General features: G+C 34.6%; 2 protein-coding genes and 1 pseudogene across 2 annotated transcripts; 1 reads left to right on the top strand and 2 right to left on the bottom strand.

Annotated features, from left to right (window-relative positions):
- Nucleotides 1-2,523: 2,523 nt before the first annotated feature.
- On the top strand, nucleotides 2,524-3,245 carry LOC143563506 (RING-H2 finger protein ATL57 pseudogene; annotated as a pseudogene).
- A 3,489-nt stretch (nucleotides 3,246-6,734) lies between these two features.
- LOC143563495 (putative ribonuclease P/MRP protein subunit POP5) lies at nucleotides 6,735-8,497 on the bottom strand. Its single transcript, XM_077051024.1, has 3 exons — nucleotides 8,177-8,497; nucleotides 7,950-8,087; nucleotides 6,735-6,962 (listed from the first exon to the last, which is right to left on the bottom strand). Exons 1-3 carry the CDS (start codon nucleotides 8,352-8,354, stop codon nucleotides 6,817-6,819), a joined length of 462 nt encoding a protein of 153 aa, XP_076907139.1. The 5' UTR covers nucleotides 8,355-8,497; the 3' UTR covers nucleotides 6,735-6,816.
- Nucleotides 8,498-10,258: 1,761 nt separating this feature from the next.
- Nucleotides 10,259-16,204, bottom strand: LOC143563520 (uncharacterized). Its single transcript, XM_077051044.1, has 8 exons — nucleotides 16,046-16,204; nucleotides 14,044-14,806; nucleotides 13,365-13,483; nucleotides 12,530-13,207; nucleotides 12,235-12,448; nucleotides 11,999-12,161; nucleotides 11,805-11,868; nucleotides 10,259-10,733 (listed from the first exon to the last, which is right to left on the bottom strand). Exons 2-8 carry the CDS (start codon nucleotides 14,752-14,754, stop codon nucleotides 10,652-10,654), a joined length of 2,031 nt encoding a protein of 676 aa, XP_076907159.1. The 5' UTR covers nucleotides 14,755-14,806; nucleotides 16,046-16,204; the 3' UTR covers nucleotides 10,259-10,651.
- Nucleotides 16,205-18,587: the final 2,383 nt, after the last annotated feature.

The following is an 18,587-nucleotide window of genomic DNA, read 5'->3' as shown; positions in this document are numbered from 1 at the left end:
GATAGAGTACTTTTAAAAGTCTCTCCATGGAAGGGAGTCCCCCGTTTCGGCAAGCGAGGAAAGTTAAATCCCGCGATACATCGGACCATTTGAGATCCTGGAAAGGATCGGTACAGTTGCTTATAAACTCCATTTACCCCGCGACTTAGTGGAGTTCACGACACGTTTCATGTATCTAACCTCAAGAAGTGCTTATCTGATGAAACGTTAATTTTACCATTGGACGAGGTTCATATCGACAAACAGCTACACTTCGTGGAAGAGCCTATAGCAGTAACCGATTGGAAGAACAAAAGTTTGCGAAGAAGCCGAATCAAGTTAGTAAAGGTTCAATGGAACTCAAAGCGTGGACCTGAATTCACTTGGGAAAGAGAAGACCAAATGCGCAAAAAGTACCCATACCTCTTCCAAAGAATAGCTCCTACCGCGGACACCTCCTAAATTTCGGGACGAAATTCTCCTAACAGGGGGAGAATGTGACACCCGGTAATATTTTCCCAATCCCATAAACCAAGTAACCAACCTAATTATTAGGAGATTGTGAATGTTATGCGCGCCATTATCAGCGCGGGCATATGTTATATGCGCCATGCGCGGATGCGGATTGCGCGCCATGTCAGGATCCGCGCGGGCATATGTTATATGCGCCATGCGCGGATGCGATGCGCGCCATGTTAGGATCCGCGCGGGCATATGTATGTGCGCCACGCTCACAGGTTTTGTGTTTTCATAACTTAATTTCATGTCGTTTGTCTAATGGGTTAGCCGCCCCGCTTGATGCTAAGGCGGGTGCATACCTCTTCAATAATCAAATCATTTGTGCGCGTGCGGAAAGGGAACTAACCTCCCCGCATGGCGGGAACATTGAGAGCTAGTTTGTCTGAAGCTCCAAGATGGAATTGACTTCAACATAACTGATCACTATGTTGAAATACCAAGACCTCATGGAGAATCTACAAATGAAACTCAACGTCCCTGACTACGAGAAGGTTACGCACCCACAACGTTCAAAGAAATGGCCTTCACGCAGAAGGCTATACGCGCAAGGCTACACGCACAAAACACTTAGTCTATTCTTCAGATGTAAGGGGATTACCCCCGCCCAGAAAGAACCAGTTGCGTGTTTAAGAGATTTTTACCTTTTGACTGCACACTGACAACAGTACCAGGAAAAGTATACTGTAACACGAAATGTCAGCTGTCAGCCGCACCTACTCTCACCAACCACAGTCCTGCATGTACTGTCAAATCCATCAGAATCTTTATAACCACTCCCTAGGACCATCACCCCCATCCCTAAAATAAATAATAATAAACCCCATACCTTGTCATCATTACACCCAATATGATAAGATTTCAATCCCCTAAATCAAGGGATTGTGTTCCCTTGAATTTGCCTATAAATAAGTATCAATTCATGAATAAAAATATCACACAAACACACTTCAAACTCCTCTCTTAAACCTGTAATTCTGCACTAACCATCTCCCGAGCATCCGTTTCCAGTTCCGTTTCCATCACTAGACTTCCAATTTCGAGGCTAACATCAGGAAACCCGAATCTCGTTTAATCTCTCTCTAAACCATCACTTAACAAGAATCACAGGTGAGTCTCACAGCCCCTATTTTCACTGTTTTTCAACTGTTTTCGGGGCGAGGGACACGTGTTTAAATTATGTTTTATCATGGTATATTTACAAGCAATGCAAACGATTATCTGTTCATGGTGTTTATCTTGGTTTTCAATGTGAGTGCGCAAGAACAAGAAAGTGATCACTTCGTCAATGGAACTCTAAGGGTAGGGACTACTGTGTTTGATCAACCCGCTCGTAGGGGTCGCACCTCTTTGCATAGACGAGTGCCTAGTATGGTCATGGGGTAGTACTACTGGTTGTAAAGCCCGCTCGTAGGGGTCGCACCTCTTTGCATGGACGAGCGCCTAGTTTTCCGAGCACAACGTCCGCGCGTAACCCGCGGGACGGTATTATTTTCGCTCGTAGTGGCAGCGCCACTTTGCATGGACGAGCACGGTTTTCAGAAATGTCCGCGCGTAACCCGCGGGACGGCTTTATCAAGCATATGTTTTAATGATGTTATCAGAAATATGTTTCAATATGGTTTTATCAAGGATATGATGCAATACGATTTATCAAGTCACCAAAACTTGTGAACTCACTCAGTTTATACTGATTCAAATGTTTTTACGTGTCTTTCAGGTGATAATTAGTAGCGCAAGGAGTCACACATAGAGCACTTCACGCAGAACATCTATAAAAATGGTTTTTGGAAGATTTTAGTTCTATCCCTTCCACACGCGTGGTTGTTCCCGCCGTGTAAGGGGATATGTCGCGGAAATCTTCAACGTTTTTCATATGTGGATGTTTTTATATGTAATTCTAAACAATGTAATGTATTTTGTACTAGACATTTCATGCGCAATGGAAAATTTATTTGAATGTTTGCAATGACCCGTGCTTAATTATCAATTCCCACTCGCGCGCACCCGGCCGTTTCCGCCGTTTAGGGCCGGGTGTGACACCTACCATCGTTTCTTACTCCAAGAAGAAGCCGACGATCGAGTCCTTCGACCGTCGGCTCCCTCCTTCACCTCCACCTCCCCCTTCGACTCCTCCCTAGTCCTCACCGTCCTCGTCCTCCTCACCGTCCTTTTTTTCATGGCTTTTTTCTCCCTATACATCCGCCGCTTCTCCAATAATAATATTACCAGTTCTGACAACTCTGTTCAGAATTCTCCACCACGTTTTTCAAAACGTAATGGGGTTGACATCTCCACCGTACAGTCACTCCCAGACGTACTGTACGGTGCAGACAAAGACTCAGACACTAATAATATATTTAGTGAGTGCTCTATTTGTTTAGCTGAATTTGAGGAGAGAGAAAAGGTAAAAGTGATCCCGTACAGCGGGCATAGGTTCCACCCCATGTGCATTGAGACGTGGCTTTCATCGCATGGCTCGTGCCCGTTGTGTAGATCAACTCGGTTGTTTCAGACCGTTGATGAGGATCGAACCGGCACCGGATAGGTATCCAAAGGTGAGATGTAGACAAGTTTGCCGGGAAACATTTTTGCAGTGGTGCACGTGGGAGAGTGGCACGTGTGACGACATGTATAAAATGTATACTATGTGAATTTTTGTCTTTTTTTTATTTGCTAATTTTTAATATTTTAATTGCATTTCGTGTAAGTTAATTATATTAGATAAATATGTAGTGATTGAAACTTGTAAGACATGAAAGCTTCTAGGAACATAGTTTTGTTTAATTTTTTTTTAAATACATAGAGTGGTTTTTTTAGCCAATGTTACTGAAAACTAATGAAAACCAAATACTAGTAATAGCTAGCCAACCAAATAACAAAACACCCACTTACAACACACCCGAATGACGGTTTTTATTATTTTTCACTCAGATTTAAAAAAAATAAGAAATAAAACAAAATTTGTTTATGTATTATGCTCTTAGCTACTCATAATTTGTATTCATCTAGTTTAAGTATTTTATGTAGGATAATTCATCTATATGAACTAGGAGTGAGCAAAGCTTAGCTGTTAACCAGACCACCAGGAACCAAATTAACTGACAACCAAGAAAAGAATTACGACATGCTATCGTTGAGATGAATATATGTGCATATGAATATGATTGTATGTGTTTAGGTAATTTATGTTAATGTTGTAACGAAAAACTTGCATATTTTAGAAAACTTATGGACCAAGTAGCTTCAATTCCCGATTGATGTCACTAGTTCTTTGTCCATTTTCATTTAATTCAAATTTTAAGTCTAAGTTGGCTTGGTTAATTAGTCGGGATTAACCAGAACCGAGCTTCATAACCGTATAACCAAAACCAAAGCTAGCTTTTATGGTTATGATTAAGAGTAAAATCAAAACCGAGCCACAATTTGCACACCCTATTTATGAACCGGGGTTTATGTATATTTTATTGTTTTCACATGAATTTAGCATTTCATAATAAACTCACCATTAAAACATCACACACAATAATTTTATAATTAAATATTTTTTTAAAATAATTTATTCAAATAAATTTACTAAACAAGTAATTTTATATTTATGCAAAAACATTTGTTTGTAGTACGGTTTATGCAACCAACTACCTCTTATTCAGTAGGAATATGCCAGCTGGAAATAGGATTTGTTATATTATACCACCACCACAATTATAAATGAATTTGTGCTTTTTTTTATTTGATGTGAAATATGAAATTGGATCTATATAATAATATGTGAATGGTTTAGGATTTGATAACCATATATTTCATCAGGGTACGTTGGTTTGGCCTTTGGACAGTCACATCATATTCATTTTGGTCTTGTATACTTTTATATGTGATTTAAAATTTAACATGTCATTAATTATTTCTTAACATTATAGGCATAAGATATAGTAAATGGTACAATATATTGTATAGATAAAGATTATAATAATAAAGCTTATGCTATAAGCCTATAGTTATATCTTCTAAATGAAAGAAGTAAGCCGGGTTTACAATGTCAGTAGGGTTTTTCAGGGTTGGTTGAATGTAGTTGGGGTTAGTTCGGATTTCAGTTGGTTCGATTTAATAACATGTTAAAAATTATAGCTTTATCTCGGTTTGGTTTGACTCGTTTTTGAGAAAAAAGTTTAGACAACTTTCAGTATTAAGTTTTAACAGTTTTATAGATTTCATTCATATTTTTATAAAAACAGAGTTTTCATTCAACAAACTTAAACTCAAGAGTTTTAACAAGTTTATTTTAACATAATATATAAACAAATATGTTAAATAAAATACAAAATAATATATAAACAAATATTTTAAATATCTCTTTCTCTTGTAAATGTGTAAATAATTAATGACATGCTAACATCTAATCCTCAAATTTGTATCTTATGAAAGTAGCAAATAAATCTCACTACCTCTTCTTAATAAGAGTATGACAGGTGGCAATAAGAGGTGTTTTATGACCATCACAATTATACACGAATTTATATATTTTTTGTAAGATGTGATAGTGGATTATATGTGAATGGTTTAGGATGGGATAACAAATATTTTATAGAGGTACGTTGGTTTGGACAGTGAGAATGTGAGATATATATGATTTAATGTTATATTCCTTTTGGTTCTATTTTTTTTATATGTGATTTGACATTTCTTTCTTTTCAAATCATTGAAGGGAAAAATATTGTAAAAGATAAACGATAAAATCAAATTTCAAAACAATTGACTGATAAAGATTAAAATACAAGTATATTGTTATTATATTTTCTTTACTTTTAAGTAAAAAATATATATTGTGAATCTTAAAAAATCCTTAACTAGCTCTTAACCTTTTTTTCCCTCGCAAGTAAACCATCACTTTGGATTTATTGCAAGAAAATCCTTAAAATAAACATATGAGAGCATTCTCATCCGATTCCCTATAATTATGTGTGGGGAGTTTGCAAATTATAGGGTGAAGTTGTAAGTGATTGTGAGTGTAAATTACAGGGTTGAGAGAAAAATGTGGTGATTTTTTGTAAATTTGGGGAAACATTTGGGGAACACTGTTTGCCCCTATTTATTTTTTAATATTTGTTGGATTGGTTGTGAGTAGATTAGAAAGAAAACTGTAATGATAAAGATATAAAAAAATATTATTTAATTGAACAATAGAGAAAAATGTAGTGTTTTTTAGTGTAATTAAAGAGATAGTGATGAGGAATGGGATGAGAATGCTCTAAGTAGTCAAATTGTATAAAATAAACATTCTCCCTCGAGTATTAGGGTGGCTAGGGTGGTATTTCCGAGCCCCATTTTTGGGTATGTGCCTAAATTCACGGGGTCCTGGCCATCTTTCTAATTTTTTCTAATCCTCTAACACGCCGTGATGCGTTTTGCCTTTAATCTTTCATGGAGTCGCCATCACCAACCCACGTTGGATGCATTTTGCCTAGGTACCAGCCTTTGTCTAGAGTCCACCCCGTCCACCCTTAGAGTGGTGTAAACTTTTGTCTCTTGTAATTCAATAAAAGAAACTCGTGTCGAGGGTCTATTTAGAAGCCGTCTATCTATTTTCATGGATAACGAGGTTTGTGTGTTTTTTACATATCGCCTTCTCCATATCATATTAATAGTTTTGTTATTTGTGGGATTTACTTGGTACGTTTATTGTTGTAATTCAATAAACAACCATTTTTGAATAATAAACTTTTATTTAACGAAGTAATGACAAAACTAAACTTTGACTTTTGAAAACACTAATATGTTCGGACACAACACCGAACCAAGCAGAACTTTCTAGTTCCTTTGTTACTTGAACATTCATGACTTCTCATTAAGGCTGGAGGCCCCAAATCATTCATTATGACTTATGAACATGCTCGGCAATAATATAACTCATTGTCTATGAAAAATATTATTTATTCAGATAAAATTATTATAGGTTTGGTTCAATTTGATGTACTTAAATTATATGATGATGTTTTAGTATTAAGACTAATGCAATGTATTACCATTACTCTTGCACAAATGCAGACCGAGGATGCAATGATTCGCGCATGATCCCATGTATTATCATTATTGGTCGCACAGACATTGCCATCTACAACGGAGACTAATCACAATACCAGCTACAAGGGCAAACCGTTGGGGGCCGTTCCCGCAAGAGGGGGGGGGGGGGTTGAAATTAAAATAAAAAATTGAGAAAATAAAAATACCGAATTGTTGATCCAATAAACGAATTGTTCTTGAAAGCATCGTATTTGACACATCAATTGTTTATAAATCAAAGTGTATAAAATAACTCGTGTTTTAGTGTTCTAACATCTTGATTCTCTCAAGATTCTGCATATGTTTATTAACATCTTCTGTTTGTAGAGCACCAGAAACAATCTTTAAATGCTCAAATTTCAATTCTTCACACTTCAATGCTTCAGATTTACATGCCCTAATGTTCCCTGATTCACAAAAAATAAAATAACAAAAAACATTAGTGTTCTCGTTATGTTTTATCCCTAATGGGTCAAAAAAAAAGTCAAGTCCGCCTCACTTGTGAAATTAGTTTATAGACCATCAATGCAAGTATACCTTTGTTTAAACCGACTCCGAAAAACATGATAAATAACGGAAAATACCCTTGTAACCTTTTGGAAGACAAATTAATTTTAGCCTATAAAGTGCGACAATTCAAAAAATTTAAGGGCATTTTCGCCATCACACTAGTTTTAGTCATGGCTGTAAAAATCCCGACTAGACGCCGATTGGTCAAAACCGGGAAAATTGAAAAAAAATTATATAAAATTTGGTATGTATGCATATTTGGAAAATTCCATATAATTTCCAATCCGATTAATCACTAGTCCCTACCCCACTACCTGACTAGCGCCTAACGAGTCCCACAAGACTGGTTTTAGCCTAAACTAGCAAGAAAATAATACACGCTTGGGTGGCCAATACAGCAGTTTCAATTACGGGTGTATTCGAGCCGAGCCGAGCCGAGCCGAGCCGAGTGGAGCTCGAATAATTTAATTTAAAAGAGCTCAAGCTTGACTCGTTTAAGCTTTATTTTTTAAACTCAAGCTCGGCCCATGAGAAGATTTTTCAAGCTCGAGCTCGGCTCGTTTTTAATCTATTTAGATATTTTTATCATAATTTTATAAACAGTTTATTATAATATAACTATTAAATATAATGAATAAAAACTATATGAATAATTGGCTCATTTAGGCTAGCGAGCCAGCTCGAACTCCATAAGTGAAGCTCGGGCTGGGCTTGTCTATTACACAAGCTCATTTCTAGGTATGAGTTTAGCTCGTTTACACCCCTAGTTCTAATATATGGTAGCATAAAACCTACTAAATTGCTTTATTATCATTCCAATAATGCATTTTTTGTAATCAAATTTAACAAACAAAGTAGTATTGATGTAAAAAAATTGTACTCACCACTAAGGTCCAATAAGTTAAAAACCACGGGGCAATTCCCGATACTTGTAACCATGGTAATCGCAGCCCAAACTTTCTGATGCTCATCTCTTGAAGCTCTGATAATGCATACTTTGGTGATAGGGTTAACATATTTGACTGCACAAACATGATATTGAATATTCAAGTGTAAAATAAAAAAAATATTAATATTTTGCAGAGTAAAAGAATATAATGTTGTTAATAACCTTGGAAAGATCCTAATGATGAGGCGAGACCGCACTCGCCAAAGTTGAGAAGAATACTGTCTTTGATTGCTTTTGATATGTTATGTTGGCTAAGAATAATGGGATCGGTTTTAGAAATATCTTTGTTTGGATCGACAAATACCTCCATCACCAAGTACCTGTTTTTAAAGCCGACCATTATGATTTCTTGGTTTTTAGGCCTACAAAAACAAACCAAGTTTAAGTTGAACTACAAATAACCAATTTCTTGCTATAAGAAGACAATTAGGGGTGAGCAGAAAACCGAAAATACCGAACCGAAACCGAATTAACCGAAAATATCAAACCGAAAAAACCGAACCGAAGCATTAACCGACGGTTTTTTTTGTTTTGTTTTTTTGAAAAACCGGAATTTCGGTTTCGGTTCAGTTACCCATTTCAAAAATACCGAAAAAAACCGAACCGAACCGATTAACTTGGTATATTAAAATAAATAATTTAAATGATTAGAGTTTGTGAAATGTCGATATTTATTTTTGTACATAGGAACTAGTTGCATAAAACAATTAATAGAACAAAAAAAAAACAAAAAAAAAACGAATATAACCAAACCGAAAACCGAAACCGATCGGTTTGTATATATGAAAAAACCGAATTTTCGGTTTCGGTTTCACCTAAAAACCGAACCGAACCGAACCGTGCTCAGCCCTAGAAGACATGAACTTATGGAGAGTGAAACATACAATATGTCATTGAGGCATAACATCAAACAGTTGGTGTGCATGCTTAACTAAACCTAATTCAAAAACCAACAGGGTAATTGTCATCATGATATGTTCTTCGTTGTGATCATATGAATGAAGGCTTAATTATACAAGATAAAAATATAAAACAAATCATATATAATTCAAGTATTAACATTATTATTATTACTAATAGTAATAATCAAGTTCACCCATCAACAAAAACTAAATTGATAACAAATTCAACTAGTAAGACTTGTAACATTACAAATATTCAAGCTCAAGTAAATAATAATATTACCGGAAACATTGATTGGCTCATGAGAAATTGAGAATAGAGAGGGGTTTTACTGTTTTAGGATGTGGGCTTATATTAGTGAGTTGGATCCGCTTTTATTTGTGTTTTAACGCCGGTTCGCATAGCAGGCCGGTATTTGAGTCCGGTATGTTTCACTTGTTTGCTAAAACATTGTACCGCCGGTTTTTGTCTAAAATACCGGTTTTAAGACCGAAAAATTTTATGACCATTTTTTAAAAAAATTACTTATAACCCAACAATTAACATTCGTGTAAACTTTATGACCATTTTTTTAAAATTGAGTGTTTTTTCATTATTTTTTTAATATAGCTTAAATTTTAGATTATTTTTTGTTATGTAATCATCTAGTTTTGAGTTGAAGTTATATTTATAGAAAATTAATTGTTGCACAATCCCGTTATAACCCGGTCAACCGGCCGGTTTAAACCGGTTTTTAAAACACTGGGTTTGACCAAGGTTTAACCGGTTATACCATTTTTTAGCACAATCCGGTAAAAGTAAAATACCGGTTTTTAAAACATTGGTCAAACCAGTTTTGACCAGTCGTTGACCAAACCGGTTTGGGTTTAAAACCGGTTTTGTACGTCTCTACTTACGATCCACAATGTTTTAAGGACTTAATGGATTGACAATAATATAGCTATTAAGAACGACATAGTAGAGTGTCAATTATGAAGAATTGATATACGACTTTACTTTTTTACTTTTGCTTATTGTTAATTTGTTATAACAATGTACCGTTGATAAAAGAAAAAACTCAAAGACGAGTGTTTGACGAGCGTTACACACTTTTTCTAAAACTAAGCATGTTAAGACGGTCCGTTTTCGTTAAAATTCACTTCACCCCAAAGCAAGCCAAAATTTCTGTTAATAGGCATTTTAAAAGTCACACTTATGTTGTAATGTTGTGATAAGAGTAAACATATTCTTTATACACAATCAAAACTAACTCGGGGTTAAAACTCGTGTATATTCTACTCGCAGACGTCCAGTAGTTTCACTCGCATTATTATGAAATACAAATGTAAGCAATGATGATTAGGTCCTTTTGGAAGTCACTTTAAAACGTTTGCAAAAAGCGTTTGTAATCATATTTCAAGTTGTCCAGCAAAGCACCACATTCGACACGCGAGTTACAATAATGAACCGAATAAACTGATAACACAAAAGCTTTAAGGCCTGGTGCTGTCCACTACTCATCACACTAAAAACACATAAGCAGCCATTCTTCTTAAATCACCACATTAACCTTAAAACATTTTGTTAACTTCATAAATATAAATAAAATAACCGATATGAACTCGCCATCTGTCTGTCTGCCTTGTTGTCATTCGACCTGCTAATTATTCTTTTCCCCGGTGTTAATAATAATAATTAAAATTGTATTAGTAAGGGTATATCAAGTGTTGTGTTCTCTGTGTCCACCTCAGCCTTCTACGGGTGCCTCACGCTTTCTTTTACCTTTGACCAGTTAATCTTCTCTGCACAGTTTGCGCATACGTACACATGTCCACACCTGCAGTTTCAAACGAAATTTGTCAAATAAAATTTTAAAAATAATTAAAAAAGAGAAATAATGGTGAGGCCCGATATCAAGAAAGGCACGATTTTTTTTTTTACTTTTTATATATATTTTTTTCTACATTAAGCCTGCAACAAATAAGAGAGCCTCTGGATTCGTTTAATTTTGTTTTGTATTTTCGCTACAATAGCTTTGCTGTTTATTCATTTATTGTTATCACAATATGCGCCTAGGGGTGAAAATGAGCCGAGCTGCTCGCGAGCTACTCGAGACTGGCTCGTTAAAAAGCTCGATCGAGCCGAGCTTTATTGAGCCCGAGCCCGAGCCCGAGCTCGAGCCGAAAAATAAGTTCATTTAATAAACAAGCCCGAGCTTTACTTATCAAGCTCAAGCCGGCTCGCGAGCCTAAACGAGCCTGCCATTTATATAATTTTTCTAAAATATATATTTAATAATTATAAATTAATAAATATAATGTTATTAAAAAATAAATAAAAACAACTAAATAATATATATTCTTTTATACATAAAAAATTATAATAGAAATATATACATATATAATTAATTATAATTATACAAAAAATTAATTTATAAATAGTAAACGAGCCGAGCTCGAGCTTCAACCCATTCACGAGCCGAGCTTGAGCTTTGAAAATAGAGCTCTAAACGAGCCGAGCTCGTGCCTAGTCGAGCTCGGCTCGTTTGCACCCCTAAATTGCCCCATTTTAGGAAAAAGAAATATTATATATAACGGACTTATTTAGTACTTTTTTGGGGCACCCGAAATCTAGAAGATCGCTCACTCCATTGACCTTTCCCGTATTTAATTATGACCAATTCAAAGTAGTTGAATTTGAGAACATAAACATTCTTTATGACTTTATATATGACCCATTCAAAGGGGTTGAATTTGAACAAACATTGTTTTATAGGGTCACCAAGAATAGACCTTGAAACTTAAACTAATACTTTTTTTATAACTAACGGTTTTGACCGAAACCCATTTTAGTCAAAACCCGCTTGACCCATTACCCGATCCAACCCGCTAGTAAATATATAATATACCTATTTGGTGAAGAATCAGACCCGCTGTCACAACATAAGAAACAAGACTGCAAGCTTTCTTCACCTAAAATAAGGTCAACAATGAGCCAATGAGAGAAGACTTTGAATACAAATATAATATCAAATAAAAAAAATATTAAAAATTGAGTACGTTGACGTATGATTAATTATATATTTATATTAATTATGTCAACCTGAATTAGATGACCGGTTTAGGGCTAATGAAACTTCTTGTTGCACTGACCGTTGCAGCTCGAGTTGCATCTTCATGCACGTCTCAAGAGCGCTCTGCATGCTATTCATTCGTTCTTGTAGCATAACCATTTCCATGCGTAGACCATTTATGATCTCCAAATCCTATACATTATCAAAATAAAATTATAAAACATGCATACCCGCGTCTATATATGATCATTTAAGTTAAACTTACGGTTGCAGACTGTTGATTGACTTCAGGGTGCTGCCAGCTGTCACCTAGTTCTGTACTCTCGTCAACTTCATCATTTTCATATTTTTGGTGCTCGGTCTCTAGCATCCAGTCATCGTCTGATTCAGAAGCTTGATGTTGGCGTGCCAGGTAGGATTGTAACACGTGGTTGAGTCTCACACGGAAACCACTTTGAAGAAGATTAGAAACTCGTCGCCTACAAGGTCAAAACTTTCTAATCTTAATATTATCTAAAAAGTGTTGTTAGATTATGGAGATTAAGTAGATAGTCAAATACCGGCTCGTGAGTCGTTGAAGTTCAAGTCGAATATTGTTATCGCCCTCATCATCCGGTATATAAAATGCATCTGTTGTGACCACCGGATGATCATCATCATACCACCCATTATGTACATTTTCTTGGTGCATCCAATCATCTTGATTCTCAACCGAGTTTGCATTTTGACTTTGGGTTGACTCGATATTAGTCAAAGTCACATTGTCTTCGGCTTCCACAATTTCTTCTTGCCAAGACAATATATCCGTTTCGGTTTCTGATGCATTTAGATGGTCAAATGCCTGGTCAACTTCTAGTTCAAGTTCAAGTTCATCCACATTCGACTCATACCGACTTTTAAGCTCCAAAGACTGTTGGCACGGTTCAGTTGGTTGCGGCGTTGGTGGTGGCGGTGGTTGTTGTCTCTCGGATTCATTATCGTTAACAGTATTCTCTAGTAACTGATTTTCTAGGTATTTTGTGTCATTCTCGGATGACGTATCAGATTCATCAACAATATCTTCATGTACTAGATTTTCTTGATTTTTTGTGCCGTTTTCAGAAAAAGTATCAGATTCATAAACAATATCTTCATATACTTCATTTTCTTGATATTTCATACTATTGATAGACGCGGTATCAGAGTGGGGCCCATCATGAGCTTGTTCTTGGCTATTCACTCTGGAAAGGAACCCTTTTCTGTTTCAAACAAATGTTACAAAAGTGACATTTAATATTCCAAAAAGTTCAAATCTTGATAATTATTAAAAAGTATGCTTCACTGGATAAACAGTGAAGAATATTATTCTCTTGATATCAGACAGATTTTTAAAATAATAGTGAAAAGATAATATACCTCAAATCAAAAACTGTTTGTGATTGCCTCAAATGTCCCAAATCGCGTGCTGCGGTAGAGGTCGGTTTTTCATCTTGCACAAATCTTTGGTTCAACAAGAATCTACCTTTGAGCAATGCCTACAGCAGGATCACAAGTTACCTCAAATTATCGAACTAATAATATACGTTTATAAATAAACTAACAATATAACAAATTCAATAACTTTAGAAACATTTTTTGTGTGTAAAGATAAAATAACCAAACGTTCATTGACTGTTCGGCGGGATGTTCATTTATGTTCATTTATTTAGTAAATGATCGAGCATAAACAGAACTTTTTTGTTCATGTAATTAAACAAAAGAACACAAACATACGCTTTGTTCATTCGTTTATGCTCATGAACATCCATGTATGTTTGGACAGGTACGTTTATTTTTGTTCGTTTATGTTTGGTCAATTATATTCATTTATGTTAATTTACGTTCGCGAACTGTTCGTTAGGTTTTAAACGAAGAACATGTACACGCATACACATCCCATTTTATTAGTGAACAAACATGAACAAAAAAATATGTTCAATTATGTGTGTGTGATCGTGTCTGTGTTCGTTTAACACTAAATGAACGAACACGGACATGCCCTCATTCATGTTCGTGCAGCTCGTTTACAGGCCTAAATACATAGAAATGTTCAAACCTTAATTCGTTTCCGATGAGCAAAAGTTGACACGGGTTGACTTTCCGACAAATTTTGCATCTCTTTTTTCCTCTCCGCCTCAAACCTTTTTAGCAAGTCAAGAAGAGCATGTCTACCATATAACAAACGCAAACACTTTCGTCCACCAACGCTAGTTTGACCAACACCTAATCCATCCTGTTCCTCCATAGGAGATTGGCACGTTTCCGCTTGCTGAGTGCTTGACTCTAACCATTGCCTCACTGTCCTCACCCTCAAGGATTCAGTATCACAAACCAAACGAGCCCGTGAACAATTATTATTATTATTACTAGTATGTGAAACATTCAATGCACTCTCGTTACTGTTAATATTAATATTCTTACTACCCCACTCACGAAACACTCGTCTAACACGCTCTTTATCAGCCGAACCAATAGCAGGAGATGGCTGCAAGCCCGCGATCTGATTCAAAGGACACTCGTTTTCAGCTTCACTAGTAATTGTTGACATATTCTCACTTTCACCGCCCTCTGAAGAACATGAACATCGGCCTCCTGTAATATTATCATTAACATTCGTCTGTTTCCTTTCGGTCTGTTTGTTTTTCGTTTCATCGTCAAGATCCCGCCACAGTTTCCGGATAAAAGATGTACGGGTGACTGGTTTCTCTTGATTACCAAAATAAGAAGATTCAAGCACCGAAACGTTGTTTATTCCAGCAACAGCCATTGCTTTACACTTGACCACTAGAGTTAAGCATTAACTGTAATCATCATAAAACCTGAATCCATAAAAATTAAATTACTGATTTAAAATTAAAAAAAAATGAAACCTTGATAGTTAATGGCATTTAAGAGCCAATGACCGCGAAATTAATATTGTACTCGCAAATAATGGCATTGCATAATTCATGTTTTAGATAATATTGCAAAGATAACTTATCCTTGGCTAGAAAGGAATCCTATTTAATAGAATTGCTACAATATCCAGATAATAATTCCATGTGAACACACACGCGCATATCGAATCTAACATGCCAACAATTATAGCTAGGGATGAGACCGGTTCAGTACTAAAAAAATACAGATACCGAAAATTAGTTAAACCATATACCAAAACCAAATGGTAGCAATACCGGAACCTATTATGTTCAGTTGGTACCTGTTCAATACGATACAGATATGATATATGTACGGTACGGTACTGGTACTCGGTAAAAAATGATGTATGCCTAAATATGGTATAGAAATAAGATTCGATACAAATTTTTTTTTTTAAAAATGGCAATAAATTTTTTTCCTAATCTAACACATTAAAATCCAAACCACAAAACAGATTTTATTTCTTCAAAACACCAATATTCACCAACATAAATGAAATTGAGATTAAAAAATACACATAACAAGATTAAACGACTGGTTACGAATCGATTAACACGAACAATAATTCAAAAACTAAAACACAATATTATAGCATAGAAATATGATTCAACTGAAAACACAATATTATAATATGAATAATTTTTTTCCTAATCTAACACATTAAAATCCAATTCACAAAAAGCATAAAAAAAGCTAAAAAAATAAAAAAGAGAATGAATACTCAATACAAATATTATTATTATTATTATTATTATTATTATTATTTCTTCAAAACAACGAAATTCACCGACATTAATTAAATTGATTAAAACATATTTATAAATTATAATCCAGCTAACAACACAACGATGACTGATTATTAATCGATTAACATGAAAACAATAATAATTCAGAAATTAAAACTTTCTATTAAATAAATAAACCGCATAAATGTTACATCTAATTATCTAAACCACTCATTTCACCAGATTCAAACCTGTACAAACGAGTAGATATAATATATACATATATATACTTAAAACAAAATATATAACAATAATGAATCGATTAACATGAAGAGGAATTCAGAAACTATACAACAAGCAGTTAACAGATTATTATTCTGCCTATAATCAAAGAAATGAAGAAAGAGTTAAAACCTGCAAATACTTTTATTCTTCTTCTTCTTATGTGAATAATATTAATTCTATGAAAAATGATGGAAATTAAAGAGGTATGGGTAGTAGGCGAATACTAAATAGTAGTAATAATATTATTCTCAACAAACACGCCGTATAGATGATGTATTTAGAGATAGAGTAGTTGTATGTATATATGTGTGTGTGTGTGTGAGAGAGAGAGAGAGAGAGAGAGAGAGTAAAATGAGTTTATTCAGTTGGAAGGTGCATATATTATGGCGTGAGTGTAACGTCTATTTTTTCTCTCATAAAAGATAATCAATACAAGGAGCCATTGACGGAAAAATATTTATCTTTGTTTGTACACGTGGAGTTTTCTCATTAATTCATTTTATTATTTAAAAACCCCAGATTTGACTCATCATTCTTCTACCACAATACAATAGCTTCAATCAAAATGTGAGCAAACCCTAAAAAAAAAAAATTACAGTCTCCGTTCAACAGAGTCAACAATATCCATCATCATCTTCTGGTTTAAAGTGTCGTTATTTCCAACTATACTGCATCAGTAAGTACCTTTTAATTATTGCCAACAAATTTGTTTTGAAGCATTTATACTAATTCATTCTTTGCTTTTTAAGTAATATATTCTTAAAGATTTGTTTTTCTTCTGTATTGGAGTTTAAAACCTATGCGTATGCGTGAAGCTTAACAATGAAAGTGTTTGCAAGGTGATTTTTTTTATGTTATAGTGTTAAAAATATAAATCTGGTTTAACGCAGTTTGAGAACATATATAAATCACTTTTTTGCAACCAATATGACTAATATTTATTATGCATTAGAGTATGTATAGCTCGAGGTATGATTTTTAATAAATTTTTATATTCTATTTTGTTATTTAGGTATTCTGTTACAAAATTTATAGCTTAATTGTCAAAGTTTTCATTTATTATGAACTATGAAGACTACTAAATATGTCGCTAGAGCTACTGAGGTCACTGATTTGTTTCACGAACTATTTATTGTTGTGTTATTTTTTGTTAATTAAATATGAATTGTCAAAAGTTTTTATTTTTCTGTAATTTGGGTTATAATATAAGGCCATTAAAAAAAACTTATTGTATACTCCATATGTAATATTTTTATTCATAATATTAAAAGCATGTTACCTTTGCTGCTTTTTAATTGTTTATTGAATTAGATGATAAATATTTTTTATAACTGCTTTTTAACTGTCATTTTTTTAAGGAATTAGTACTTTATGTTCTTTTTATGATATATAAGGTTTTGTGCATTAGAAATACGCATCAGAAAACTTTCAATGCTTGGCTGCTCCACTATTGATGCCTTAACGCAAGTTTCGATTAGAGGCTGCTTTGGGCTGGGTTTTTCGGTTATAAATTAAGTTTAGGGAATGAGTACCTAAATATATTTATAACTTTGTTCTGTAACTTTCAAAATATTGCCACGATAAAATATAATGCTTTATATTTCTATTTATATTACAGGTGAACGAACACGTTTAAACAGTCTGCATCAGATTCTAAAAGGCGCGCTTCTTTTGATAAAGTAAATATCAACTTACAAGTTCACCGAGTAACAATACCAATGGTAATATTCTATACATTTCTCATAATATTTTACATAATACACAAATTTATGAGATTCATATCCTTTACTATTTTTATAGGTTCCTAATTCAGCTCGTATGATTTGTAGTTATTTACAATAAGGACAATGTACCAGCAACCACAACACCTGTGGGGACTTTCGTGGTAAACTTTCTGTTTCATGAAATCACTCTTTTATAATGTCAACAGTCTCATTGTTTTCTAATGATATATTATATCAAGTCAAGTTTCATTTTTGCATCTTTTGAATGCTATATTATCTGAAGTCAACTTTGACTATTTTCGAGTCAAAATTGGTGTTGGATCATATTTGAATATTGGGAAAGTCAAAATAGAAAGTATAACATTAAGGGTATATTGGTCAATTATATTCAAGCGCGTTTCTCATTAACTTCAAAATTTATACTAAAAGAGGTGATTGGATGTGTGATTAATCAAAAAAGAGGGTGTTTGATAAAATTGTATTGTGATAAATGATTATCTGTCATTCATGGCAGCTTCTTTTTCAACATGGCCCCTGTCGACAGGCGAGCATGTTGTTTCAGTTAGCTAGCTTCATGCCAATCTACAAGGTATTCTCACCACTTTAACTCTTTAATGTTGGTTGTTTTTACATATATGCGCCATTATGAAAAAGGGTTATGCATGATATGTAGAAGGCGATATTTGACATTATCATCATATTATACCTGATATCTGCTCTAGCAATCTCTTAATATACATTTATATTTAAAGAGCAATCTAGTCTGATTCTCACGCCGGAGGGTGGTCACAAGGAGGAACCCCCCCCCCCCTTCTCAGTGACAAGCTCACGGTGTCTGTTTTGCAGGTTATCAGAAGAACCATCTTTGCCGGGTCCAACCCCTCGTGGGAAACATCTATCTAACCCCCAGGTTACCCGTAATCTGCCCGGGGTCCCGGTTAGTGTTT

The sequence above is a fragment of the Bidens hawaiensis genome, unplaced genomic scaffold, assembly GCF_021521415.1.
Source record: "Bidens hawaiensis isolate Kalapana, Puna unplaced genomic scaffold, B.hawaiensis_p1.1 tig00021494_1, whole genome shotgun sequence".
In the NCBI taxonomy this organism is placed as follows: Eukaryota; Viridiplantae; Streptophyta; class Magnoliopsida; order Asterales; family Asteraceae; genus Bidens; species Bidens hawaiensis.
This window is presented reverse-complemented; position numbering and strand designations above follow the sequence as displayed.

Coding starts and splice junctions, on each gene's coding strand:
- LOC143563495 (XM_077051024.1), bottom strand. CDS start 8,354: ATGGTCGGCTTTAAAAACAGGTACTTGGTGATGGAGGTATTTGTCGAT. Junction 8,088..8,176: donor ATCATTAGGATCTTTCCAAG/GTTATTAACAAC, acceptor ATGTTTGTGCAG/TCAAATATGTTAACCCTATC. Junction 6,963..7,949: donor TAACTTATTGGACCTTAGTG/GTGAGTACAATT, acceptor TTTGTGAATCAG/GGAACATTAGGGCATGTAAA.
- LOC143563520 (XM_077051044.1), bottom strand. CDS start 14,754: ATGGCTGTTGCTGGAATAAACAACGTTTCGGTGCTTGAATCTTCTTAT. Junction 13,484..14,043: donor CTCATCGGAAACGAATTAAG/GTTTGAACATTT, acceptor ATCCTGCTGTAG/GCATTGCTCAAAGGTAGATT. Junction 12,162..12,234: donor TCAATCAACAGTCTGCAACC/GTAAGTTTAACT, acceptor GATAATGTATAG/GATTTGGAGATCATAAATGG.